The following is a 27,319-nucleotide window of genomic DNA, read 5'->3' as shown; positions in this document are numbered from 1 at the left end:
CGTACAGAGAAGGTGGAAGTTGCCATACAAACTGTGAGAGGCTGATTAATTAAGATGAGCTGTTATCAGCAGGAGAAAAAAACTTTTGTAGTGATAATCAAGATGGCCCATTTAGACAGTTGACAAGAAGGTGTGAGGATATTTAACATAGGAAAATAGATTCAATATATGTAATGACCCAGCCACTCCCAGTCTCTATTCAAACCCAAGTTAATGGTATCTAGTTTGCATATTAATTCAAGCTCAGCAGTTTCTCACTGGAGTCTGTTTTTGAAGATTTTCTGTTGCAAAATTGCCACCCTTAAATCTTTTACTGAGGGGCCAGAGAGGTTGAAGTGTTCTCCTACCTGTTTTTGAATGTTATGATTCCTGATGTCAGATTTGTGTCCATTTATTCTTTTGCGTAGAGACTGTCCGGTTTGGCCAAGGTACATGGCAGAGGGGCATTGCTGGCATGTGATGGCATATATCACATTGGTAGATGTGCAGGTGAATGAGCCCCTGATGGCGTGGCTAATGTGATTAGGTCTTATGATGGTATCACTTGAATAAATATGTGGACAGAGTTGGCATTGGGCTTTGTTGCAAGGACAGGTTCCTGGGTTAGTGTTTTTGTTGTGTGGTTGCTGGAGAGTATTTGCTTCAGGTTGGGGGGCTGTCTGTAAGTGAGGACTGGTCTGTCTCCCAAGATCTGAGAGTGAGGGATCATTTTTCAGGATAGCTTGTAAATCTTTGATGATGCGCTGGAGAGGTTTTAGTTGGGGCTGAAGGTGACAGCTGGTGGCATTCTGTTATTTTCTTTGTTGGGCCTGTCCTGTAGTAGGTGACTTCTGGGTACTCTTCTGGCTCTGTCAATCTGTTTTTTCACTTCAGCAGGCCCAACAAAGAAAATAGCAGAACGCCACTAGTTGTCACTGGGTTGAGGGTGCCCAGTGGGAGCCGCGATCGGCAGAACCTGCAGACGCGGCAAGTAAACAAACCGGCCCAGCCTGCCAGGGGCTTTCTCTGAACAAGCGGCGTCCCAAGTTTGGGAAACACTGCAGTAGATTAAAGGATAAATCTAATCTCCACTGTTCATTATTTATGCAGTGCACTTTAAGAATAAATAAAACATGGTCCTGTTCTTGGATCTGACAGCCTAATGTTAGATATAACACAAGTGAGAGCAGCATGCAGGGGAGAGCAGAAGAGGGGTGAAGGTTTCAATAATATTACCAGCATTCAGAAGTACTGTTTTTCTGGGCAGACTTTTCATAACTCTGATGTGCAATAGGATTTTTGGATTTTCAGAGGTTGGTTCTCTATCTGGTTTAGCTGGAGCAATTTCGCCCACTGTGAACTCTGACTCAGATTATCATCTTCCCTTTAGATTGATGGGGTTCATGATCTGTCACACAGCTGGAAACCTTCCCAGATTCTCCAAACTAAAAACACTCTTTCCTTCCTAAACTAGTGAAGATGTTTGTTTTTAATTATTCATTATTCACTATTACAGATAATATTTGGGGTGACAATCCATCTGAGAATTGCTACAAGGATAGATCCACTCTAGGACAGTCACTAACTCTTCAGAGCCTTCTTTTGGAAAATGCTGTAGCAAAGCCATTTTGGTAGTCAAGAGAAATAAACATATGAATATGTGTAAGTTTTATATTTGCCTTTTTATTTTAAGGTCCCTGGAACTGCTGGAAAAACGGGAAGTTTAGGGAAGAAACCTGGTGAGTTACGCAGTGTGGCAACATTTTATTTCTCCTAAAGGTTATATTTGCTTCTAACAAAGAGTAAGAAACTTAAATAGGAATGAAATCTCCTTTGAAACAATTTAATAAGTTGCTCATTCTTATTCTTCCCTCTTTCCCTAGGTATAGCCCAGTATGTTGTTACCTTTCTTTAAACATTTGCATCTGCTTTAGGGTTTTGTACAGCATCCATCACGGCAGTATCAAAGCACCAGGTGGTTACAAAACTCGCCAAAAAACTGTTGCCTGAAAGTGAATGTAAATTCACATAACTTGGGGATAGTGCATATAACAGGGCAGTTGATCCATGAGGATTCTGCAGTTTTATGTACATGTCTGATAAACATGGTGAAGTACACATTCCACTTCAGATTATGGCATTCTGCCTGGAATCCTGCACAATTTGCTTCCCCCAGCAGCCCACAAAACTGAGGGTTGGCCCTGTCTGTTGGTCAGCATGAAGGTTTCAGTGTTTCTAAATGCCCAGCCAACAGGAAGTGAAAATTCTAGTGAGATGGTTGAATGTTTTCAGTACTTTCTCTAAATAAAGGAGCAGCAAGAAGACTGGGCATTCTTGGCAGAAACTGGTAGTGGGTGGGGGCACAGGGACAGCTATTTTCTGAATTTTCAGAAGCAATACAAAACTGATTACAGACATGTCAGTGTTTATACAGAGAAGGGTTGTGTCTTCAAGCTGTATACGCACTGTGCTAAAAGGGGCCTAACTTTCTTGAGCTGGCTTTTGATTCAGTTGGAATTCTTCCCATGAGAATTCAACACTCAGAAATAATAAAGAATATATTCAGAATGCAATAGAGCTGTTTGTTTGTTTTCTGAAAGATTTCTAAGAGCCTCCTCTTTAACTTCCCGCTTCTCCCATGTAATAGGTGAAAATCTGAACTTGCAGGTATGGCATAACTTGTGTGAACTTGTAGCAATAATCCTCTGTGTGTGGGAAAGGGGATATTCTGAAACCTCTAGTCTGAACAAATAATTCAGTTTCTGTATTTAAATGGTGATTTGTAAGAAAATAGAAGTACTCTCATGTTCTGGCAGACAGATGAAGAGAGAGCCAATTTTTGCTCCCTCCAGCAGACTTGTACAGAATAATACAGTAGATTAATATCATAATTATGGCTTGCTACAGTGGAAGATGGGTATTTCTGAGTTTTATCAGTTAAAACTAATTTTGATAAACCCCACATCTAGTTTCTCTCTTCCTGCTCTCTTGCCCCTGAATAGCTTTAGCTAAAATCCAGAGGCCCACAGAGTTTCTCCAATAGCAGTATATCCAACTTTTCTGCGTAATAGCTTTACTACTTCACTTTTGTAGAGTAAAATGCATATAACTATCATCAGTTCTTCTCCAGCTGTAATCCTGTCATTGTCCAGATAACTTTAAAAATGCTGTCTGCAGCCTCCTGCTTGCACACTGGACATGCTGCACCTTCAGCCCAGCTTCCAATTCTGATGTCTGTCCTACTCTCAGCCACCAATTCTTCAGCCTGCTCCCTTGATTCTATCCCTTTTTGACTCCCTTGCCCCCACCTCAACTGTCCCTCTCTCTCATCCTCAGTGAGCCACTCTTCTGCATTTAAACATTTCATCATTTCCCACAACCTCAAGCCCCTCAACATCAGTCTGCCTCTTCACTCTGAACATTCAGTTCAAAATCGGATTAAACAGTGTCTCCATTTCGTATAAACTGCCTTCAACCACCTCCACTTTAGGTTACCAGGAAACTTTCTGGACAGATCTCAAGGCTTCTCTTCCATTCTTTATTTCTCAATTTATTTGCTGCCTTCAACACAGCTGATTGCTCCTATTTTATGAAAATCTCTCCCCATACCTTCCAAGGCTCTGCGCCTGTGATTCTTTCTCTTCAACTGGTCCTCTTCTGAGTTCCCTAGCCGACTAGCCTCAGGTGTCACTTCTTTCATCTATGTGCTGCCCCAGTATAACCTCATTCATTCTTAACTTCCATTGTTACCATTGCTGGTGGGGAGATAGATCTAGGAGTCAATCACCATTTCCTGCTGTTCTGTGCAGAAACACATAGGCAAGTGTGTGCATGTGCATGGAAGAGTCTGCTCAGTTGCAGATTCACCTCTCCATGGCTGGGCATGATGTAAGGGCTCTCCTACTGCTTTGGCACTCCATGCTGACAGCAGCTCTGGCTCTGGGCTGTTCTCTCTTCCTGTGACTAGACCCTCCAGCCAGGCCACTTCTAGGCCTGCTTCTTCTGCGGAAAGCCAAGGCCAACGTGCCGATGGTCTGGCAGCCTAATTCGAGAGATTGGGTCCAACTCAGGCTTTTGGGGCCTGCCCAGCCCTTGGCTGTGTGGTCTTCACACCTCACCCTAGGTGGGCTGGTAGCGAAACCCAGCTTTACCCTCTACTCTGGGTTCCAGCCCAGTGACCTTGTACGAAGCAGATGATGTCTGTCTGTTCAGACCCACTTCTGTATCCCTGGGCTGCTTCCTGAGCAGCTAGGCCTTTCCCTGGCTGACTCTTCTATAGGTCCCAAGACAAAGGGGAGCCAAAGTAGTTATGAAGAACAAAAGGAAACTAAAAGGTCCATTACTTACCTGTCCCAAGGAGGCTCTGACATTTTAGAAGTCTATAGTTAGGTTCAAGCCCCAGCTGGTCCTTCCTTCCAGGCAGCTTATTGACTCAAAGGTATAGCCAATTGTTGACTGCACTCATGGTTTGCTCTTAAAAATTTTCAAGAGACCAAATAACTGACTTAGCCAAATGTATTGTCTAAAGACAAAAGAGTACAATACGAAAAGGAGACACATACATCCTTCTTCTGGGAAGCAATTGTTATCTTGCAGCGTATTCACCTTACACAGGAAGTGTGCTTTAAAAGTACATATTCTTCTCTGAGTGCTGTCCCTGTGGGTGCTCCGCTCCAGGTGACGGTGCGTCCCAGCGCCGTTGATCGGAGATCTTTGGAAGCAGTGCCTAGTCAGGATGCACGTGCTCAGCTGCTGTCTCGGGGTCTCGTTAGAGTCTGTGCGCACATCCTGTGCCCCCCTCAGTTCCTTCTCAACCGTCCTTGGCTGAAGGCAGGACTCGGGGCAGTGCTAACACTCTTCCCTGGTCTCTGAAGGAAACAATCACAAAAATATAGAAATAGGTAGTTAATAACATCCCAGTTGTTTCCCTTCCTTTAGAATAATTAATTACTTTAAAAAAAAACAAAAAAAACCCACTTTTTTTCCTCAAGCTCGTCTCCCGTGGAGATACTCTCCCCTGGCACTCCAAGTTCAACAATGCCAGGGGCTTCAGGATTTAAAAAGTGTCTCCCCTGTCAGGACTCTATGCCAAAGTCCAATGGACATTCACGCTAGATGAAGTGCCAAGGTGAGACACACGTCCCTGCTAAGCACCTCCACTGCACAAGCCTCAAAACCAGAGCTTGTCATGACAGAGACCTGTGGCTGAAAATTATTCTTATGCGGAAATCCCTGCAGCCGCCTCCGGAGAAGGGCACTGTTAAACTCTCTCCCTCATGCTCCCCAGCCAGGTCTGAACCTATTGGGAGCACGGCTTCACCCTCTCAGGCAGAGAGGCAAGAAGCCCAACTGTCTCCAAGCAGAGACTTTCACAAGGGTAAAGGGTCTCCTGCAAGATCGTTACCCTCAGTGCTGTTAGCGCCGAAGGCAGGAGCCTCTGACCATCCCAGCCGCTTTCGCGGAGCGCAGAGCCAGGGACCCAACTTCCTGTGCAAGGAAGATCTCCTCAGCACCGGCCTCTTCAGCACCAAAAATAGACCTGGTGCCAACAGTGCGCTCTGCTCCTGTGCCGACAAGAACATTGGCACTGAGCCTGCCTGCTGCTCACATAGCAGCAGCAGACCTCCCGCAGGGCGCACACAAGAGACCCGCAGCACCGGGGAAAGCTAAACAAAAGTCTGTGCATGCCTCTGAGCAGAGACCTCGCGCAGCACACTCAGACCCAAGGGAACAGCAACAACAGTTGCTGAGTCAAGGTGACCTTTCAGTGGCACCTGAGCCTAACTCTCCGCTCCTGGACACACAGTGCTCACTCTTTGACCAGCCACTGTCCCCACCTGATCTGGCCACCTTCACTGACAGCAAGCCTGATATGCAGCAACAGCAGGAGTTCTCCCCACCTGCCTCTCCTCCTCCACCGAAACCTTTTACACCTCAGACCACGGTGAACAACCATCAGCTTCAGTTTCCCTACTTCGCCCCACCGTGGGCTGCACCTTATTTCTCTTATCCAATGCGTTTGCCTCATTGGTACCCTTGGCCAGCTCCTACTGCCACTCGACCTCATGCTTCTTGCACGAGACCACAAGCTCCTTCTGTGCCTCCATCTCCAGCTCCATCTACTTCTAGAGGACCTGAACCCCCCTCGGAAGATGTGGGCCAGGGACCATACCCTGATTCGCTGACTCCTAACTCTCCATCAGCTCCAGACAGAGCCCTCATGCCTCCGCCTCCACAGAATGTGGACAACCTGAAACAGTACCAGGAACTTTTCAAGAGGGTGGCACTCAGCCAAGACATACCTTTTAGAAAACGTCCAGGAGACACCACACAAACTCCTCAAAATCCTTCAACCCTCTGCACCCTCAAAGATAGCACTTCCCATAAATGACACACTCCCAGAACCAGCTGATGCTCTCTGACAGACCCCGCCTCTATCTTACCAACTTGCAGAAAGGCTGAACGCAAATATTATGTTCTTGCTAAGGACGTAGACTTTTTATTCTCTCACCCACAACCAAATTCTCTTGTAGTGGATGCAGCGACCCACAGGACAAAACAGTCACACTACTGGCCCACCCTGCAAGACAAGGACCTCAAATGTGTTGACACCCTGGGTCACAAGGTTTATACCTTCTCCACTCTGCAATTCAGAATTGCAAACTACTCCACCCTACTTGCAAGCTATGACATTGATAACTACAATAAACTCTTTGACTTTACTTCACATTTTCCAGAGGACAGGAGAGCAGACTTTAAATCAGTCCTTGTCGAGGGCCAATTTGTTTACAAAATGGCCCTACAAGCATCTCTAGACATGGCGGATACAGCTGTCCATACTACCACAGCTGCTGTGGTTATGTGTAGAGCTTCCTGGCTCTCTGCATCAGGTATCCCCAAAGACCTGCAGACCAAAGTGAAGGACCTCCCCTTCAATAAAGACAAACTTTTTTCCAAACAAAATGGACAAGGTCCTTCACATCATGGAAGACTCTAGAGCAACCCTACACACCCTGGGCATCTACCCATCAATTCCCAGGAGACAACGGTATCAACCTTACCAGAGGCCACATACACCACAGTGTCACTGGCCTCAGAACAGACCCTACAACGTGCCTAGAAATTGCCCTAGATCTCCTAAGCGCAGACAAAACCAAGCGCAAACAGCTACTTCTCACCCTCCGGGAAATAAACAACAAATTTGAAGCGTTGGTTGAGGGTCTGCAGGACCACTCCTTAACTCCGCTGCCTACTTGCCCATTTGGCCACGGCCTCCAGACTTTCCACCGTGCCTGGCAGAAGATTACACAGGACCGTTGGGTCCTAGAAATAGTTCAGTCCGGCTACTCCACCCCTTTTATATCCCACCCTCCTACCCTTCCCCATCCCTCTTCAGGGACCCCTCTCACAAGCACCTACTTCGCATAGAAGTGGATCATCAACGTGATCCATGATCAAGTGGAACCTGTGCCGACACAAGCTCTACCTTCTGACCAGAAAAAGACAGGGGGATGGAGGCCTATTCTAGACCTATGCCGACTGAACAAATTCGTAAGCATACAAAAATTCAAGATGGTCACACTGGGCACAATAATACCTGCGCTGGAACAAGAGGACTGGTTCACAGCCCTTGACTTACAGGATGCCTATTTTCACATATCCATTCATCCGTCCCACAGATGCTTCTTATGCTTCACAATCGGACACGACCATTTCCAATACAGGGTACTCCCTTTTGGACTCTTCACAGGACCGAGAGTATTCTCCAAAACCCTAGCCATAGTCGTGGCCCACCTCTGCAGACATGGGATTATACTTTTCCCCTACCTAGACAATTGCCTCATCAAGGGCAACTCATATGCCTAGACGCTTCAAGTTACCCATTTCACCATCTCACTCTTCCACACTTTTGGCCTACAAATAAACGCCCAAAAATCTACCCTGATGCCTACACAGCAGATCAAATTCATTGGCGCTCACCTGGACTCAGTTCGAACCAGAGCCTCACTACCACACACCAGATTCCTCACTATCCTACACTTCACACGTACGCTCTCTGTTTGTCCCAGGATACAGGCAAGAATTTGCCTGCAGCTCCTTGGACACATGGCAGCCACTACCTTCGTGGTCAAGTACGCCAGGCTGCACATGAAATGTCTTCAGGGTTGGCTCAACTCAAATTACAAACCCAGCAGGCACAGCCTCTGCACGCTACTGACTCCTCCAGCGAACGTATTAGCTTCCCTGCAATGGTGGACGAGACCAGAGAACCTTTGCATGGGCTTTGCCTTCCAACAGCAATCCCCCACGCTCATGCTCATCACAGATGCTTCCCTAATCGGCTGGGGAGCACATTTGAGGGGACACAGGGCACAAGGCCGCTGGTCCGTGCCAGAGACGCGTCTACACATAAACCTCCTAGAGCTCAGAGCAGTGAGACAAGCCTGCCTTCACCTTCTTCCCCTCATAAAGAACAAATCTATCCGGATCCTAACGGACAATATAGCGTGTATGTTTTACATCAACAGACAAAGGGGAGCACAATCGCACTCCCTAGGCATGGAAGCCATCCGATTATGGAATTGGTGCATACAAATTGTTGCGTCATACATACCTGGCTGTCACAACACTACTGTCGATGCGCTCAGCAGACACTTCTTCAGAGAACACGAGTGGGAATTGCACCCCACAATACTACAACAGCTCTTCGCCCAATGGGGCACCCCGTCAATAGACCTCTTTGCCACAACCCAGAATTGCAAATGTCACCTCTTTTGCTCCAGAGCGGGATTCGGGACTGCATCCCTCGGAGACTCATTCCTCATCCTGTGGAACAACTCTCTCCGATATGCCTTTCCACCAATCCCTCCGATACATAGGGTCCTTCGCAAGATCAGAGACGACAAGCCCCAGGTCATACTCATTGCCCCAGCTTGACCGAGACAGTCATGGTCCTCCATGAACTCTCCCCAACAGACCAGATCTCCTTTCCCAGGACAACGGACAAATTCTTCACCCCCAGCTCCAGAAACTCCACCTGACAGCATGTTCCTTCATGGTTCCAGACCCATGAATTAGCCTGTTCTGAGCAAGTCCGATATGTCCTCCTGCATATTAGAAAAGACTCCACTCATAAAACTTACCTGCAGAAGTGGAAGCAGTTTTCCCTGTGGTGTTCAAACAAACAGTTATCACCCCATATCGCAACCCTTCCTAACATCCTGGACTACCTCCTAGAACTAAAACAGAACGGACTCTCGCTCAGCTCCATCAGGGTACACCTAGCGGCCCTTACCACCTTCCATGATTCATTAGACGGATATTCACTCTTTGCCCACCCCACCATAAAACACTTCCTCATGGGCCTACAAAATCTCTACCTCGAGATTTACCCTTCTGCAGCTGCATGGAATCTCAATCTCATTTTTCACAGTCTTATGAAACCTCGATTCGAGCCCTTAGCTACTTCATCTCTTCTTCATATGTCCATGAAGGTAGCCTTCTTGGTTGCTATAACATCAGCAAGGAGGGTAGGGGAAATAAGCGCCCTGATGGCCTACCCTCCCTACACAACCTTCTCCAAAGACAGTAACCTTGCGACCCCACCCTAAATTTCTCCCTAAAGTGGTATCCACCTTCCACCTTAACCAACCAATATACTTACCTACATTCTATCCCAAACCTCACGTGACTCCACCCGAGGCAACGCTGCACACCCTCGATGTCAGACGAGCACTGGCCTTCTATTTAGACAGGACTAAACCATTTTGTAAGTCCTCCCGCCTATTTGTCTCCACTACCAAGCAATCAAAGGGTGCAGCCGTTTCTAAACGACTTTCCAAGTGGATCTCTGACTGCATCAGATCCTGTTACTGCATTCAAAATGCTCAACCGCCCAAAGGCATCAGAACTCATTCTACTCGAACCATGTCAACATCTGTTGCTTTCCTCCATAATGTACCTATTCCTGATATCTGTAAGGTGGCCACGTGGTCCTCTGAACACACATTTACTAAACACTATGCTATCACACAGGATACCACGGCAGACACCATAGTGTGCCATACAGTACTGTCTACAGTACTCACTGTCGCAACTCCAAAGTCCCACCAGCCTTAGTGGGTACTGCTTCATATTCACCTGGAGTGGAGCACCCACAAGGACACCACTTGAAGAAGAAGAGAAAGTTACTCACCTTGCAGTAACTGAAGTTCTTCGAGATGTGTGTCCCTGTAGGTGCTCCATGCCCCGCCCTCCTCCCCTCTACTTTGGAGTTCTGTACTGACTTCTCCACGGTAGAGAAGGAACAGGAGCGGGGGGCTGGGGCGCACGTGAAGCTTGCTCAGGCAGACTCTAACGAGAAAGCAAGACAGCAGCTAAGCACATGCGTCCCGACCAGGCACTGCTACTGAAAATCTCCGATCAACGGCGCTGGGATGCACCGTCACCTGGAGTGGAGCACCCATAGGGACACACATCTTGAAGAACTTCAGTTACTGCAAGAAGAAAAGGAGTACTTGTGGCACCTTAGAGACTAACAAATAAATTGGTTAGTCTCTCAGGTGCCACAAATACTCCTTTTCTTTTTGCGAATACAGACTAACACGGCTGTTACTCTGAAACAAGTTACTGCAAGGTGAGTAACTTTCTCTTTCAGCTAGCAGTATTTATAGTATGATTTTAAAAGTTACAAAACTTTTTACGTGTCACTAAAATCCAACCCCAGGTTCGTATCTGTTCCTTAACTTGTTCTGTTTTGTACTTTCCTTACCTCTATTTTGGATACTACGTCCCAAATCAGTTGGGCATAGAGGTACATCCCAACCTGTGCTAGGACATGCCACTACATGTATCTTGGTTTTGACAGGCTTCCTGTTTTTAATTCCAAAGCTGACTTCAGCTTTGGAAAGTGTTGTCGGATATTTGATATGGGTGAACAGAATTGTGGGGAGATTGTAATGTGTTCAGTTAACATAACTTCCCAGCACATGGTATTAATGATGTGTGTGTGTGTGTGTATTATATTAATATTGTGCATGTAATACCCATTAATGTGGTGTATACTATGCCTAACATATATGTATCGGCTAATAGTTTCGAGCAACCTCTGGTTAGGCTCTTGCCCCAGCTAGCCTTTCCTTCACAGGGCTAGCTCAAGAGGTCTAGTCCCTCTCTGTCAGCCACCACTGAGCACAGCTTTTCCTCTTTTATCTCCTCCTTCCAGGCATGACATCTTGCAAGGGTGTAACCGAGAGGGGCTGATTGGGCCCACAGGCTCTCATTAATCCCTTCTTGGTCATTGTGGGAGCTGTCTTTCTCTTCCGCTGAATCTCCAAATGCCAGTGTGACTGGGGCAGGTTATGTTAGGCCATCCCAAGACTAAGACTGGTCTGTGCAGAGATGGCTTTTCATGCAAACACTGTGTCACAAATAATACAACACAAAATATGCCTCTTGAAAACTCACAAAAATATTGCACCATAAATAAATGTCTTAATCTAGGCATACTTAATCTCAAACAAGTGGCAAACTCAGTACACTTCCTGGGAGACCTACTCAGCCTAACTCAGTTACCACATCACCTAGCTAGCTCCCAGACTCATTCTAGCCATTGCCAAGTAAAAACTGCCTCTGTCTCCAGCCTGTAGAACAAAACACACACACAAAAAAACCTGCTCAAAACCTGCCCGGAAAAAGCTTCCCACTGAGCTCCCATCATTAGAGACCATTCATCTGTGAGCTATCTGGGGCTCTAAGTCCTCCTATTACTCCACCCCAATTAGGCCTAAAAAGATCTCCTGTACAAATGCCCCTTAGTTCCTTTGGCTCATAGGTGGCTACTCAATCACAGCCACGTCAAAGACCTAGCTTGTCAAAAACTAAACTCTCAAATCCTCTTCCACTGTTGACAACTCCACTATCCTCAGTTTACCACTGGGTCCCAATTGTTATAATATTTAGCACCACCTCCCTCTCTCTTACGGGAGTCCTGTCATTAAATCCTGCCTTGTTTTATTTTCCAAAACGTTAATTTCCTGTCTGCTTCCATTGTGACAACATTTTTGCAGGGTTTGATTGTTGCAAGCCTTTCTCTCTGGCCTCCCGAAAACATGCCTTCCCCTGAGAAGTCTGTCCAAATAAGTGCCACCAAAAACATTCCTTGCAAAATGCTTCCATCATTGTCAATCTCTCATTGTTGTTGGCTATCTGTTGCCTTCCTTAATCAAACTAATCTTTGTTCTTGCCTTCAAAACTCACCACAGCATACCTCTGTGCTCTTGTATCCTTTTGTTCCACTCAGTTCTCCTTTAACCCATACTACTGCTCTCTGTATCAACCTCCTCTTTCTGCCATTGTGTACAGTGTTGCCAACTCTCACAATATTTGAGTATTTTATATAGGCCTCAGCTCTTGGAGCCATGTGATTGTGAGGATCTCACAGTTTTTTAAGTTTCTAGCTGGAAAATATGAATGGTACAGGTTCAAAACCCACAAGGCAAAAAAAAGAACCCAAACTCTGTTCTTTAAAATCTTATGATTTTGGGGGACTTGACTCATTTTTTGAACCCTTGAGGTTGTCAATACAGTTTCTTTCATGTAAATCCCTATACCTGGAACTCCCTCTCTGACTCCTATCTGCAACACCTCCAACCTCTCCTCCTTCGGGTTTTTTCTCAAAATGTGCTACTTCTGGTAGCCATGAACAGTACAGTCTATCTTTTTTTTTTTTTAAGTGGTGTGTGGCCCTCATGATAAACACTACTTCCCAAGTGACTGCAGAATCTTCATCCTAATCTGCCCCCAACCAACCCTGTACTATTGTCTTCACACATCGTTTTGTTCCTAACTTATGTGTGAACTCTTTGGGGCAAGGCTCTGATATCTGGTAAATGCTGTCCATATCTGTGGCACAGCATAAATGGAAAGTAAAACCAATTTGATGGCAAGAAGTGCATAGTGGACCTACTGTACTAATGAGATATGGCACAGTAAATATTGCATGCTAAACTTGGGTACAGGTTCCATTTTTCAGATTAACAGTAAATAGAACTTTTTTCTCTTTCAATTTAACAGAAATTGCCCAAGTTATTGCCTCTTACACAGCAACAGGACCTGAACAACTTACCCTTGCTCCTGGTCAACTGATACTCATCAGAAAGAAGAACCCAGGTGGCTGGTGGGAGGGAGAGCTCCAAGTTAGTGACTACTACTGTTTTTGTAAAATTCCACATCCATATTTTGCTTTATTTTTCAAAGGATGGACAGATCAGTACCTCGGGGGGGGGGAGAGAGATTATTATGCAACCAAAATATTTGAAGCATACACCTTCACATTAGTTCTTTAAAATAAAATATAAAATTATCTAAGGTAATAGCAAGGCATTTTGCCATGCTATGGGTAATAGAAAGATACAAAGGACAAATTTGGGGCTAATCAACTCTATTTCTTCCACCGGTCTTGCTAAATTTCTTTTGGTCTAAACTCACCATTTAAACTGGTCATTTTTTTCCGTTGAAAAGATTAGTGGGTCTCAGAGTGATAGTCAGTTAATTTCTTCACTGTCTGTCCTTTCTTCACCGTTAATCTGCTCAATAAATTAATCAGTAAGGGTATGGTTGCCTAATGTTTAACATAGGCGTATTTTTATCCACTATGTGTAACAAAATTAAGTGTGATTAGGAAAAATTAAAAAAAAATTGCTTTTGACTTTAATTTAAAAGAAAACTTAAGTGATCCATTATATTACCTAAACTAACTGACTCAGTTTTTCTCAAATGAGAGCATATCTTGTGTGTATATTAAAAGAAATGTTTAAAGCTGGTTTTGGAAGTTTCAAGTTGGCCGCTGTTTCAAGTTCTTCATTCAGTGGGACTGTTTTGTCACAAGGGGGGGCTATCACTTTTACGAGCCTTCTCTGCAAGGCCCAGTTTAATGAAAAAAGAAAAAAAATGATTAACTTTTGCCAGTAAAAAGCACAGGATGTCAGAAAGTTTTAAAGTGATAAGATGCTTTAAAAATGGTTAATATTGTTAATACTATTAAAATAACCAACAAGTATGTTTGTTTTGTTTTTCAATCTTTAGAACTTGCTTCAGGTCAGTTCTGAAACTTTGACTTCGGTGCTTTTTAAAAACAAACCTAATTTTTTTTTCAGGCCCGCTTTGCAATCAAACTGATTTTTGTGTCTATGTGGTGACAATATTATCCGAAAGAGCAAAATTATATAAGTTTTTGTAATGCATATGCTTGAGTTTATCCAAACCTTAAATATTCACTACCATCTCCTCCCCTGCATATTTCTTTCCTGGTGGTTCTTCTCTCTCCCTTTGGGAGATCCCCTCACAAGTTAATTTCAGCAGCTTACTACATCACTCTTAATTTATAATGTAAAAGGTTCAAACAAGTTTTATTGCTGCCAATAAAAAAATACTTTAAAAATAGAAAAGTTAAAACATGATGCCTTTAGCAAGACTAACCACAATCAGCAACTAACAAGCAATGTAAATGTTGAAACAAACATTGGACTTTTATTGTGTGAAAAGCCATCTTTACCTTGAGTTCCCATAGTACCTAACTGTAGAACAGGTTTAACATTTAGGGTGTTTTTTTAATGTTTTATTAAATGGCTTAAATTGGGATTAAAACAGATTTAACTTTGTATTTAATTTTAAAAGCTTTAGGAACTGCTGTGAATACATGCTGCAAAACTCCATGCCTGCCAGGGACTATATTAATGTCCTCCTTGACTCTCATCATAAAATCAAGCCTGTAGTTGAATGAGAAGTCAGATTCACAAATTACAGAACACTTTGTATATAACCCAACCAATGCTGCAGGACATCTAACACAGCTTTTAATACTGCAACAATTCTTGCTGTAAGTTGGCAACATCAGAGAGACACCAGCAACCTAATAGTATTTTATCTGAAAACGTTTTGCCTATTGTTGCTACAAGTACTGCTGAAGAGTACTGTAGTGGAATGAAATTAGGAGGGGGAGGAAATCTATTTTTTTCTGTAGCATGTTTAGTTTGCTCCTTTGACAGCATTTTATAGTCTGTTTCCTGTGCTGGTTGCCTGGCTCTTTCATGCAGCATCTGGGAAAAGAGAAGCATTAAAAACCAGAAGTATGGTTGTAAAACATGAGTGGCAGGAGGTCTCAGGAGATGGTTTAGTATCGAACTACTTTTAATTCAATTTTTAAAAACATGGCTATGTTTCCAGTGGACACTTTTTCTTTTAAACTGCGGAAGAACCTATTTAGTTTGATTTTTGGCTTGAAATAATGTTTGTTCATAATTGTCCATCAAAAAGAAATAGAATCTTCACTGTAGCTCAGTCTGAAGGAGCTGGATTAAATATTAGCCAGAGTGACAATAAAGATAAAATAAAATCAAATGCTGTAGGACTGTTTTTTCCAAACAGAACAGAGATGCATATATATATAATAAATATATATAAAATCAGGCATTATATTCTGTTAGGCTTAAGGAGATCTTCCAGGACTATTTGGCTGTTAATAATCTATGCAGACTTTGAATCAGATCTAAAAAAATTAGGTTAAATTGGTAATCCAAGACGTAATACTGCACAGATGGCTGCTTTCACTAGAACTAAGATATTTTTGTTATGCTTTAAAAGGCAAACTTCAGTATAATATTAGAAATACTTACATCTTCATCCAACTACAAAAAGTAAATAGCTAAAAAAACACACACAAATCTTAAAAATAAAGAATTAGCACTAAAATTAGAAGCTGCCAATTTTACAGTTGTTGGTCAGAAAGATTTAAAAACCATTTCCCAAGCTTCTCTTCTGGTTCTTAGCTGGAAAGAAGAAGTTCATTGACAAAATAATCTGAGATTGTTCCTGTGAAACATCTAGCCCAGTTTTGCAGACAGGAACACTGGCATTGCAAGATCTGGATCAGATCTGAGTTCCATCTAGTTAAGGGTTCTGTCTCTAATTAATAATGCTCAGTACCAGATATTTCAGAGGAAGGAGTGACAACCCTGCAGTAGGCAGATATGACCTCCACATTGTCTCATCCTGATTTCCCTTAGTTAAATTGGTTGAAGCTCTGAAGCATGAACTTTAATATCCCTTTCAAAATTTGTTATTAATTATAGCTGGAGATTCTTGATATCCATATAAACGTCCAGTCCTTTTTTTTAATCTTGCTACGCTCTTGTCTGAATAAAAACGTGGAACGCATTTCCTATTCCACAGCGTTTGTCATTATTTTTGTAGCAATTGGTAACTGTTTGTGTATGTATTGTATGTTTATAATACTACGGCTATAGTTTGCTGTTCTCCATGTCCGCTGAAGGTAGGACAAGAAATAATGGAGTTAATCTGCAGCAAGGGAGCACTACGTTAGATATGAGTAAAACCTTTTTAACTATAAGGGTAGTTAAGCTCTGGAATGGACTTCCAAGGGAGGTTGTGGAATCCCCATCACTGGAGGTTTTTAAGAACTGATTGGACAAACAGCTGTCAGGGATGGTCTAGGTACTCTGGTCTTGCTTTAGTGAGGGGGCTGAACTTGATAACTTCTTAGTCTTTTCCAATCCTACATTTCTATGATTCTGTACTCTAATTTTAGCTTTTTAGAAATACAATGTGGGAGAAATCAATGTTTGCCAAGTAGAAAAGATACTTACATGAGTATCAGAATGTTTCAGTGCTCTTAAAAAAACCCAACTGTCTATATGTTCTTTAAAATCATTTAGCCTATTTCAAAGTGGTCAGTGTAACTTCAAATATAAAATTAAAATGTAGACTGAGTTACCCTGGCCTGGTCTGGGGGTCTGTTGATGTGCTTAACCCTCTGAAAAGAATTATTTTCTCATTAGGCACGAGGGAAAAAACGACAGATAGGATGGTTCCCTGCTAACTATGTAAAACTTTTAAGTCCTGGTACCAGTAAAACTACACCAACTGAGCCACCTAAATCAACAGTATTACCTTCCGGTAAGTAATGCAGTAATGTTCTCAAAATATTTGTTCATCTGTGTCACTTGTGTAGTTTAGAACTGGACATTTCTAGGGAATTAACTGTTATACTAGTCACTTGGGTTTCAAAGTTCCTTTCTAAAGTATTTCATTTTTCTTATAAAGAAAAGGAGTACTTGTGGCACCTTAGAGACTAACCAATTTATTTGAGCATGAGCTTTCGTGAGCTACAGCTCACTTCATCGGATGCATACCGTGGAAACTGCAGCAGATATTATATACACACAGAGATCATGAAACAATACCTCCTCCCACCCCACTGTCCTGCTGGTAATAGCTTATCTAAAGTGATCATCAAGTTGGGCCATTTCCAGCACAAATCCAGGTTTTCTCACCCTCCACCCCCCTGCACACAAACTCTCTCTCCTGCTGGTGCCACAAGTACTCCTTTTCTTTTTGCGAATACAGACTAACACGGCTGTTACTTTGAAACCTGTCATTTTTCTTATGAATTTCTATACAATTTCTTTATTTCATCTATAGAGTATTTTCTCATCTAACTTTGATCATATGCCTTTAGGGAAAGAAGACCAGTTGGGTTAACATGGAATATATCTGTCATACATATTTGCTTATTTTAATGCTAATGAAAGGATACAGGACTGGTAGCCCTAGAGACTGAAATATGCTGTCCACTAAAGATCCAGCCCAGGCAGTAACAAACCGTCCTACTAATGTATGTTAACTGTGGCAGGACCAGGTTTAGGGGTGAGAAGATAGCTCATTCTTATGTCCTGCTGAGTTTGCCAGTTTGGGTGGTACCTTTGTGGTAAGGACACTTGCCCATTAGGATCTGAAGTGAGACAATCAGTTTGTTCCACATAAGCCATTGAACGATATCCAGATGGTAATGTCTTCCATTGTTGTTGACTTGGCTTGGACTTACATTCGTACAGTACTTCCCTGAGCTATTCTCTAACCATTATCATTCCCTTGAGCGAAAAGGAGTCTATTTCTAATTGACTGTGTATAAAACATTGGACTTACACACTGACACACCAAGCATGCCGTCTGTCTTGATTTTCTGTCTCCAAATGTCTAGGAAAAGTAGTCCTAAGTATTTAAATGCTAGGGAACTAGATAAATCATGAAATTATAATGGAATACTCGAATGACTGAAAGCTGTCATCTGATATGTTCAGAGACCTATTTGAAAAGTATGAAATAAGTTTTTGGTGAAAGCAGGTGGCCACATCAGAAAAGTCTGCATCCCAAGTGGCACTAAATGGCCCTCTTCTTGGTAGACTTAGCAGGGAAACAAAAAAGTCAACTGGCATGAAGACTGATCTATCCTCTCACCACTGGTGAGGTAGCTCCCACCAGTTCAGGCGTGGGGCACACAAGCAAGGCATTGCGGAGGCACTTGTATTTTCTGTATTATAGGGCTGACAAGCTAGAACCTTTCACAAGCGCTAAAAATGTTCTATACAAATACATAAACATTCTAGTAATGTCTTTCATTATTGGTATCATGAATATTGGACACACCATCAAACATGATTGTATCAAATACAACTTTATATTGATTTTGGAGAGTGTGTGGAAGAAAAGAGACTGTCTTGTCTTTCCTTTTGTAATGATGATGTCCTCATTTGGCATGTGGTCAGTCTAATTGGGTGTCTTTATGGACGAAGTCTGGAGGTATGGGCTGGTGGAACCGAATATAGAAGGGTTTTTGTGCAAAGGAGCCACTTATGGCTGTGGGGAGTAGAACTGAGAAGAATGTTCATAAAAGGAGAGTAGTAGTGGCCAGAGTAGTGCATAGAGAGGGGTGTTTAAAATGTGCAGTAGCACATGATGTCTGGAGTTTGAAAGGGAAGGACTATCAGAGGCTGGTACCAACAACAGTTTGATGTGTAGCTATTTTTTCCTCTTTCTGCTTGCGCTGCTACTATACTTGTTGTTGTTGGGTTTGTGTATGTGCGTTCATCATAACATAACATGAATTGTGTGACTTTGGACACCTTTTTAAATTCTGTTGCATGGACACTTTTTGTCTATTAGGACCTTGAGACTTTCTTAATTTCTCACTGCTTTATATCTGTCCCCTTCGAAACCCGTGATGTGAGCACTGTCCTCCTAGTTTGAGAAATGAGCAGGACTCCCTTCATAGCCTGTGAGTGCCACTTCTGTTTTGCCACAGGTAAAGAGGTTATTTTATAGAAATACTAGGAAACCTCTTTCCAAGCATTCCTACTTATTTTAAACAATTAAGTGTGCTGCTTCCATGGTATTTGTAGCTTGTGCTGACGTGGAGACAGCCAGACAGGAACCTGGACTCTGATTCTAACCCATGTAACAGATAATGTGTTTAAGATAATCCCTGGGCCAACTGCACGTCTCTCTCTCTCTCTCTCTCTCTCTCTCTTTTTTTAAACAGAAACAAGGGGTACATCTACTTTAGGCTACTTTTATAGTTGTCTGTGGGTTTTGGAGCTGCTGTCACTGCTAGGAATGCAAGCAAATTGGGATCATTCCTAGGGCTTTCCATCTGAGATGAGGGTACAGTAGAACCTCAGAGTTTAGTAGTTTACATTTAACACGGTACTGTACTGTATTTGCTTCTTTTTTGTCTCTGCTGCCGCCTGATTGTACACGTCTGGTTCCAAATGAGGTGTGTGGTCGACTGGACAGTTCGTTAACTCTATTGCTCATAACTCTGAGGATCTGCTGTATATTTAAAACTCAACTAGCAAACTTAAGTGTAGTGGGATAGGACCAAATTCAGACTTTATTTGGCTTGATACAGTATTAGTTGGGACAAATAACAATGGATGACAAATTACATTTTTTCTGCTTAAGAAACAGAATGCTAAAAATCTAAAAATGTTAGAGGAACTCTGCACTGAAATGTGTACACTGTATGTAGTCAAATGTGGAAATTAGCTTGGATTAGTTATCTGACTCCTCCTTAGCGTGATAGGCAAAGCAATAATTAAAAGGAGTCATAACAGTCTCCAAGTCTCTGGAGAAGTAAACAGGAATTATTTTGAGTTGTACAAGTGCTATCACGGAGTACTGGGAGGAAATTAAGAAAGAGGAAATTAATGCTGAATATCATGGAGCTGTTTCCTGACACAGATCATTACACTGTCAAAATGATCTTTTGCGGGGGAAAATACCAGAAGCCCCATTGCTTGGAACGTAGAACACAACAGAAAGGAAAAGGAAATAAGTTGTTGTTCTTTTGTTTAAAAGAGAACACAGCCCTACCTGGCTTGGGAGAATTGGGCCAGTTTTCTAATTTTCTTTTCTATTGTGATTGTGTGGAGCCATTGTGTCCTGGGAGCCACTCAGACATACTGAGTTCCATGATAAGAAAATAGAAAAATATATTGCAGGCAACAATTTTGCCCTGGCAAGAGGATGGGTTAAATGACCTAACAAATTGTCTGATTTTTTCCCCTCCCCCAATCCCCCTTCCACACCCAGTCTCTAATTTCTGATATTCTAAACATCTCTAGCAGCATTGGCACCAGTCAGCTTGCTTTCTCCTGACTGGAGCTGTGTTTAGTAGGTGGCTTTCTCCCCCTTCAAAGAGAAGTTATAATACTTCGAAGAAAGAGTCCATTCCCTAAATTTGTAAAAGTGGGGGTTCGAAAATGTTATGTATGCCACAGTTATTTGTCAGCTGACCAGTTCTAGCTGAGAGAGTAGGCTTTGTAATGCTAGAGAAGATCCAGAACATGTGAGATTGATTTGTCTCCTCATAAAACCATTGTAGAGCTTTTGTGGGTAGAATAACCATAAAACTAAAGTTAAATGGCTGTAGAAAACTAATATCTAATCCTAGAACAAGTTTTGACTTTCTGAAAGTCAATCTTAATATGTAAACCCATCTTATTATTTGCTGAGTATTTTCTAACCAGGGAAGTAGTGCAGGCAGTAATCATTATTGTAACTTGAAGACACTTACATGTGATATTTTACTGAAATGTTACCGATGCCATAGATTTGTTCATTTATCTTACAGTGTGCCAAGTAATTGGCATGTATGACTACACTGCACAGAATGACGATGAACTGGCATTCAACAAAGGCCAGATCATAAACGTCCTGAACAAGGACGACCCAGATTGGTGGAAAGGAGAAGTGAATGGACAAGTGGGTCTCTTCCCATCCAATTATGTGAAACTGACAACAGACATGGACCCAAGCCAGCAATGTAAGTGACCTGTTTACTATCTTACTGTTACTGCTTATGTAGTATTTTAAAATGTAACATGCAGCATTGCTGTGATTCTGCTCTGGTTTGCAGAACTCAAAGCTTGACCACTGCTGCATTTGCCAAAGTCTCTTTGAAGACCTTCTATAAAAGAAACCTTATTTTGTGTTTTGGTTTTTTTAGTTCCATCCCCTTTGTAGCATGTTCCCTTTTATCATTTTTGCATCATGCTGTTTACATGCCTGACTCATTTTCCTAGCTTGAATTTTGCTCATTGTTTTGTTTTGCTTATGTGTTGTTTTCCTCCTTTTTCTAGGAATCATATGTTGTCCATCCCCCACTCAGGCTTGAAAGTCCTCAAAGAGACCCACTATCCCATATCACTGCCCAGAGGGATGATGGGAGATGCAGCCTTGATCATGTGACTTCCAGCATGATCATCTACTGCCTTCTGAGTAGAAGAACACACTGCAGAGCAGTTTACCTCATTTTACATTAGTTGCATGTAATCGCAATGTTTGAGTTAATTATCTACAGATATAGAAGCAAAATTACAAAAAAAAAAAAAAAAAAATACACAGGATAGTGGGTCCTTTTGTGGCTTTCATAGTTACCAGACTAATTTTTTCCACCTTTGCACAGGTGCTTTCAGTAGTTTTACAAATAATTTTAAATGTGTATTTTAGCCTTTTAAAGGTAAAGAATAAATAAAATTTCTGCAATGCAATTTTGTTCTTGCAAAAAGACCCACTATCAAGGAATGCTGCATGTGCTATTAAAATTGTTCCAAATGTCCATAAATCTGAGACTTTATGTATCTTTTTTTATTGTTCACTAGTCCAGTGTTATCTGTGTCTTGTTTTTTTTCTATTACAAAAGAACAGAAGGAGTTAGATCAGTTTAAGGAACTTTAACACATGCCCGATTGGTATTTTGTTCCAGTTCTTATACTGTTTGTATCATGTGTTCCTTGTTGAGTGTGTAATACATTGTGGACAGAAGAAATTAATTTCCTTCCAATGCAAAAGATACTATCCTTGCATAATGCTGTAATCCTTATTGCAATTGACTTTATTTTGCACAGTTATTTGTAGCTACAGTACGAAAGCATCTTTGTTTTGTTTGTCTCAGATTTGTGTGGTTTTTGCATTTTCATATCTGAAATCAGTTGAATATTACATTCATGTGGTCTTTGAAAATTAACATTATTTTTTTTCAACCTGTTACGTGAAGTTTTATTACCATCGTTACTTTTACATGACTATGGAACATCATCTTTTGAACAAGTAATTATCTTGACAAGAAAGAATGTATAGAAATATCTCCCTGCAATTAATTTCCAATGTTTACATTTTTTAACTAGACTGTGGAATTTATACAAATTAATATTAAATGGAGCTTACAGTCAAGTTTATGTAGTAGATGTGCTGTAGCCTAAGCCATGTTTGTCTTTCAAACATTAGTTATAAGCTCTTAATGAAATGCCTGGTGCTCTCTGCACTGGGGGCGGGGGGGGGAAGAACCATGCCTCAAGCACAATATAGCCGTTTTACTAATGACTTTAACGTTTAGTCATGTTCTGTTCATGTATTTCTAAATTTCATGCTGGCGGTGTCGTAGAGTTCCTTCCTTCCCCCTTTTCGTGTGGTGCAAAGAACAAGTGAAGCTCCTTATTCAATTGCACTTCAGTATTTTCATTGATATGAATGTAAAATATATAAATATATAAAAACCTGCAGCTTTAACAACTGTAATACAGCCTTTACAATTAGTCACATGTATAGATAATTAAATTCTTCGTATAAAAAGCTAGACCAAAATGTGTTTGTCTTCTTGTTGCTGTGTACAAACAGAATTTGACAAGTGGTATTAGTATGTGTAACAACTTAACCATACATGAATAAGCTGAAACTCAGCTTTTAATACAGAGGGAAGTTTGTGGTGTTTCCTTTGCATACTGAGACATGCTCAAATTGATCACAATTAATTACAACTTTTCAACATGGCTCCTGATCGTAAGTGTTTTCTAAATGCTACATTGAAACCAATCAACATGCAAGTCTCATCTGTCCGTAGAGAGTGGAGCAATTATAGTATGTTACCACATTGACTCTCAAACTTAATTTTAAATCTAGGATTTAAGCTTAAAATTTGCTTGTTAGTTTGCTACACAGATTTTTCCTTCTCCTAGAAGTGCATTCAGCACTGTTCAATATAGTGTATTTCCTTCACTGGTTTGCAAAAATAGATGCTCTGTACACCAGCATAACTTAAAGTAAATATTTTGCGTAGCACTCAAACATTTTCATACTGTAATCATGCATGCCAATGTCACTTTAGTGGAGGCTTTCTCAACATTCCCATTATAAGATAGTGTGTGAAAAGATGTGTAACTTGACTATAAACATTTGTCCAGAACGCAATATTGTCCTGTATAACACCAGCTCCTAAATGGATTTTCTCCAAATTTGGGCAAAATCTTTGTAATTACAGTACTTAAATGAATATTTTTTCTTTTCTGTGTAGATGTAGTGGTGTCCGGTGGTTTTTTGTGTGCGTGCTCTTTTTTAGTGTTAAAAAAAAGAAGAAGAAGAAGAAGAAGAAGAAAAAAATCAAGCGGGCAATATTTTTAAAAAAATTTTCAAAAGAAATTTTGATACACTCACTTATTATGCGTGATTGACAAATCACAATGGCACCAAAGTTCATGAGATTAATGAGCCATGAACTGAAGAGTCTAAGTTTGCTTCTATAAACACATTAATGTATAGTGTGCCAAGAATCCTTGTTCTGAAGAGTGCTGTATACCACTTGACACGGGCAATAGCTTATAAAGCAGTCCATTGTTGCGAATAATCAACTCACTGAATAGCTCAAAGTACAGACTAATGTGTCCTGAAAAAGACGTTCAAGTGAGCCATTATGGTGTATGTTAAAGCACATGAAGGTAAAAGGTATCCATAATATTTGTTTACTCAATAGACTATAATAATTCAAGGGAATTGTATCTGCTATGTAGTTACATTATTTGCAAAGGAATTGTAGTATCAGAATGAACTGTCATACACATCCATTGTTACCTTTCTAGATTTTCAAATTTCTACATTAAGTAAAAACAAAATCAAAGGGACTGTAAAGGCAAAAAGCTTAAATTAGATCCTTTAATATTACACCACTGAAAGCAAAGACTTTGAGTTATTCCTCAGAATCCAATTTTGACTCTTCTCCCTCTTCATTCACCCAGTCCATCTAAAAAGATCTTTAGCCTCCTCAACCACACAAAACCCAAAAGGCTATTGAGCCTGGTTCTGCAGCTTCTTCTTAGTGTATATGCAACATGCCTCAGGTGACAAGCAGATGTATCCAGAAGAAACCTTAGCCTGCCATAGTGACTCAAATGCCAAGCTCCACAGCCACACTGAGATTCAGAGCTTCCTGTGATGAATTACTCCCATGTCCTTGTTTCTTCAGTCCCCTGACCTGGGACTGCAAAACCAGCAGAAGTTAATCCCCCTCTAGGAGGAAGTAACACCATGATGTACACAGAGGAGGGAGGGTGCATGGCCTGTCAATTATTCAACAGGTTTTTAATATAACCACAATTTAGAAAAAGAGGGAAATCCTGTCACTAGCCTCATGCTGCAAGGCTCCGGAAAGCCATTCTAGGTATAGAAAAGGTTAATCCTCATGTTGCATAGAAGCTTTTCTTGTTCTTTCTGGCTAACAGCAAAGCTACAACAACACTGCATACAGGGAAGGAGCGGTCATTCAAAGGGACAATGATGAGATTGGGTTTATGGCCCGTTTTAAGTCTTTTCTGCACAGTTCATAGACATTTAGTCATCTGAGGAAGAAGTGTCCTTCATGAAAGTGGTTGGAGAGGGACTTCCCAAGCATGCTCGATGGAGCTGGCAACAATTTTCAGCACTGATTGCCTTCAGCAAGACTTCGTTCCTGTGATGTGGGTTGTCTGGAGTATTGTACTTACTTTGGCATTTTTCAGGTTGTAGAAGAGAGATTTTTCTACTTGGAATAGGGATTAGTCTCTAACTTCTGTTTACTTGAGTAAAAGTAGCTTAAGTGTGTAGTTTAACAGAATAACTATGACTGTGTATTTAAGTACTGATATAGGCAACAAATTTGCAGACTTTGCATCAGGCCTCTTACCTGAATTATCATTTTGATTTTCTTTATTCCTCTTTATTTTAGAAACTCCTTAAAGGAAAGCTGCATTGATTTTGCTGAGCACAAACTAACAAAAACTAGTCCGGCTGAAATCCATACAAATTTGTTTGTAAACCTCTTGTGATAACTAGCATAATGCCATGAAATGACCCAATGTTGACAACAGTATAAATCAGTTTCCATTCTGCTGTATTATTGAATTAACAATTAGGTGAAAAGTATTGTTGTTTCACTGTATTCATATTTGTAAATTTATATTATCAATTAATACTATAGTAAAGTTTGTGAATCTAATGCCTCTGGAAGGCATTGGTTTGACCATATGGGATACTTAAAGCCTCTATTTATCCTAGCTACAGAACAAGAACTTTGGGATGATTGCTAATGTGAGGTTTCCATTCACTCTCCTTCCTTGCCCTTCATGCCCCTTCAATTGGCTTAAACTCTGACCCTGCAGCAGCTGTAGCTAGTGGTGAGAAGGAAGTTCAGCCCTGATAGTCCATTTGCTTTTTAACCTCTCTGCTCAGACTGTCAAGGGTTTTGGTTTGTGCCCACAGAGTATTGGACTAGCACCTCCAACACACAGGTCAACATAATTCCTTGGTAACTTGTGGTGAGATGGTAACGTCTTTTGGTAACTACCAAGCTGAACTGGATTCAGATCAGTGACGGAGGTAAAAGGCTCCACATGAAAAGATCACATTCCTCACAGCCATATGCAGGATTATTTATACTGGACCGCTCCTCAAAGTCACACAGCAATGTGGTAATTCTGGATCCTGACCTCTTCCTCAGAAGGAGGAATTCTGTATCAGTTCCCCTTCTTTTGGTGAGAAAGTAAAGCCAGGAAAGCAAGATGACAGGGAGAGCTTTGTCCTGAAAGAAATAATTAAGTAACAAGTTTACTTCTATGTCTGTTTCTGAGTTTTTGGAATATGGTTCTTCTAACTCCATTGAGGACTGTTCGGGACCTTAGTAGGGATTCAAATGTGTCACCCTGTGAAAGTTACCTCTTGCTCTGTTGTACAGTAAACTTCGGTAGTTGACATTCATAGCAAATTTCAAGACTGTTAACTGAGAAGCTCACTCTTGTTGCTGAAGACAGTGTAAAGTTGGACTGGGCTGCTCTTTCCTGTTCCAAATCAATGATGGTATTCAAGTGCAAGATGAGTTCCCCATATTTCCTTGTCATTAGCAAACACTGGTCAGAGGCCCATGATGAGCAATATTTGGTCCTGGATTAGTGATATGATTTTCAGATCCCCTCAATGCTTTAAATAATTGCCAGAAGTCAATGGAAATCTGCTAATTCATATTTTTAAATGCACATGGGATTTTATTATTCCCATGGCAAATTTTGGGGAGAAATAATTTAGTTATATTTTTTTTGACGTTTTAATAGTTTTCCTATTCCCCCCCCCTTGAGTGCCTAACCAGCCTTTACCCTTCAGCTTCTTGTTACAGGATTGAAGCAAATGTTTCTTTCTTCCCCAGTAAGATAGTGTAAAAAACCACAAAACATTGAGGAAGGCCTTTGTAGCTGCAGAATGAGGGTTGACAGTGACGTACTAGAAATGTGTTCTGTTGATTTTCATAAGGCCAGACTGACTCTCATTTACACTTCAGAATTTTAACAAAAATTAACATGACTGTTGTGAAAAATCTGTATCAATCAGACCTACCACCTCTAAAGAATTGGGTGTGAGCAAGTGAAGGAGGCATATGTCGTCTGTGACTTGTTCTGGCAGAAAGATTAGCCCATGTAATATTTTGTAGGCTGACCCTTTAAACCTATTGTTCTTAGGTCTTTTTTCCCCTAATGCAAAATTTCAATCATTTTTAGAGAGGTCCATGTACTACCAGTAGATGGATGTGTGGCTAGTTAAGAAAGCGTATACCCTATGCAAACTCTTCACCGTGTCTTGTACGCTTTCAGCACTTTATAAATAAAAGGTATATCAAGTAATGATACTG

General features: G+C 41.4%; 1 protein-coding gene across 9 annotated transcripts in view; it reads left to right on the top strand.

Annotated features, from left to right (window-relative positions):
* ITSN1 (intersectin 1) overlaps nt 1–27,319 on the top strand; it is a 222,769-nt gene that overhangs the window by 167,268 nt on the left and 28,182 nt on the right. For all 9 annotated transcript variants that reach the window (XM_073361581.1, XM_073361573.1, XM_073361520.1 and 6 more), the window contains 4 exons: nt 1,673–1,718; nt 13,054–13,175; nt 16,836–16,953; nt 20,969–21,160. In XM_073361581.1, the coding sequence (XP_073217682.1) occupies nt 1,673–1,718; nt 13,054–13,175; nt 16,836–16,953; nt 20,969–21,160 (478 nt within the window). The remainder of the gene's footprint in view (nt 1–1,672; nt 1,719–13,053; nt 13,176–16,835; nt 16,954–20,968; nt 21,161–27,319) is intronic.

Source organism: Lepidochelys kempii, chromosome 1, assembly GCF_965140265.1.
Source record: "Lepidochelys kempii isolate rLepKem1 chromosome 1, rLepKem1.hap2, whole genome shotgun sequence".
Lineage (NCBI taxonomy): Eukaryota > Metazoa > Chordata > Testudines > Cheloniidae > Lepidochelys > Lepidochelys kempii.
The sequence above is the reverse complement of the archived record's forward strand: the minus strand, read 5'-3'. Positions and strand labels throughout refer to the sequence as shown.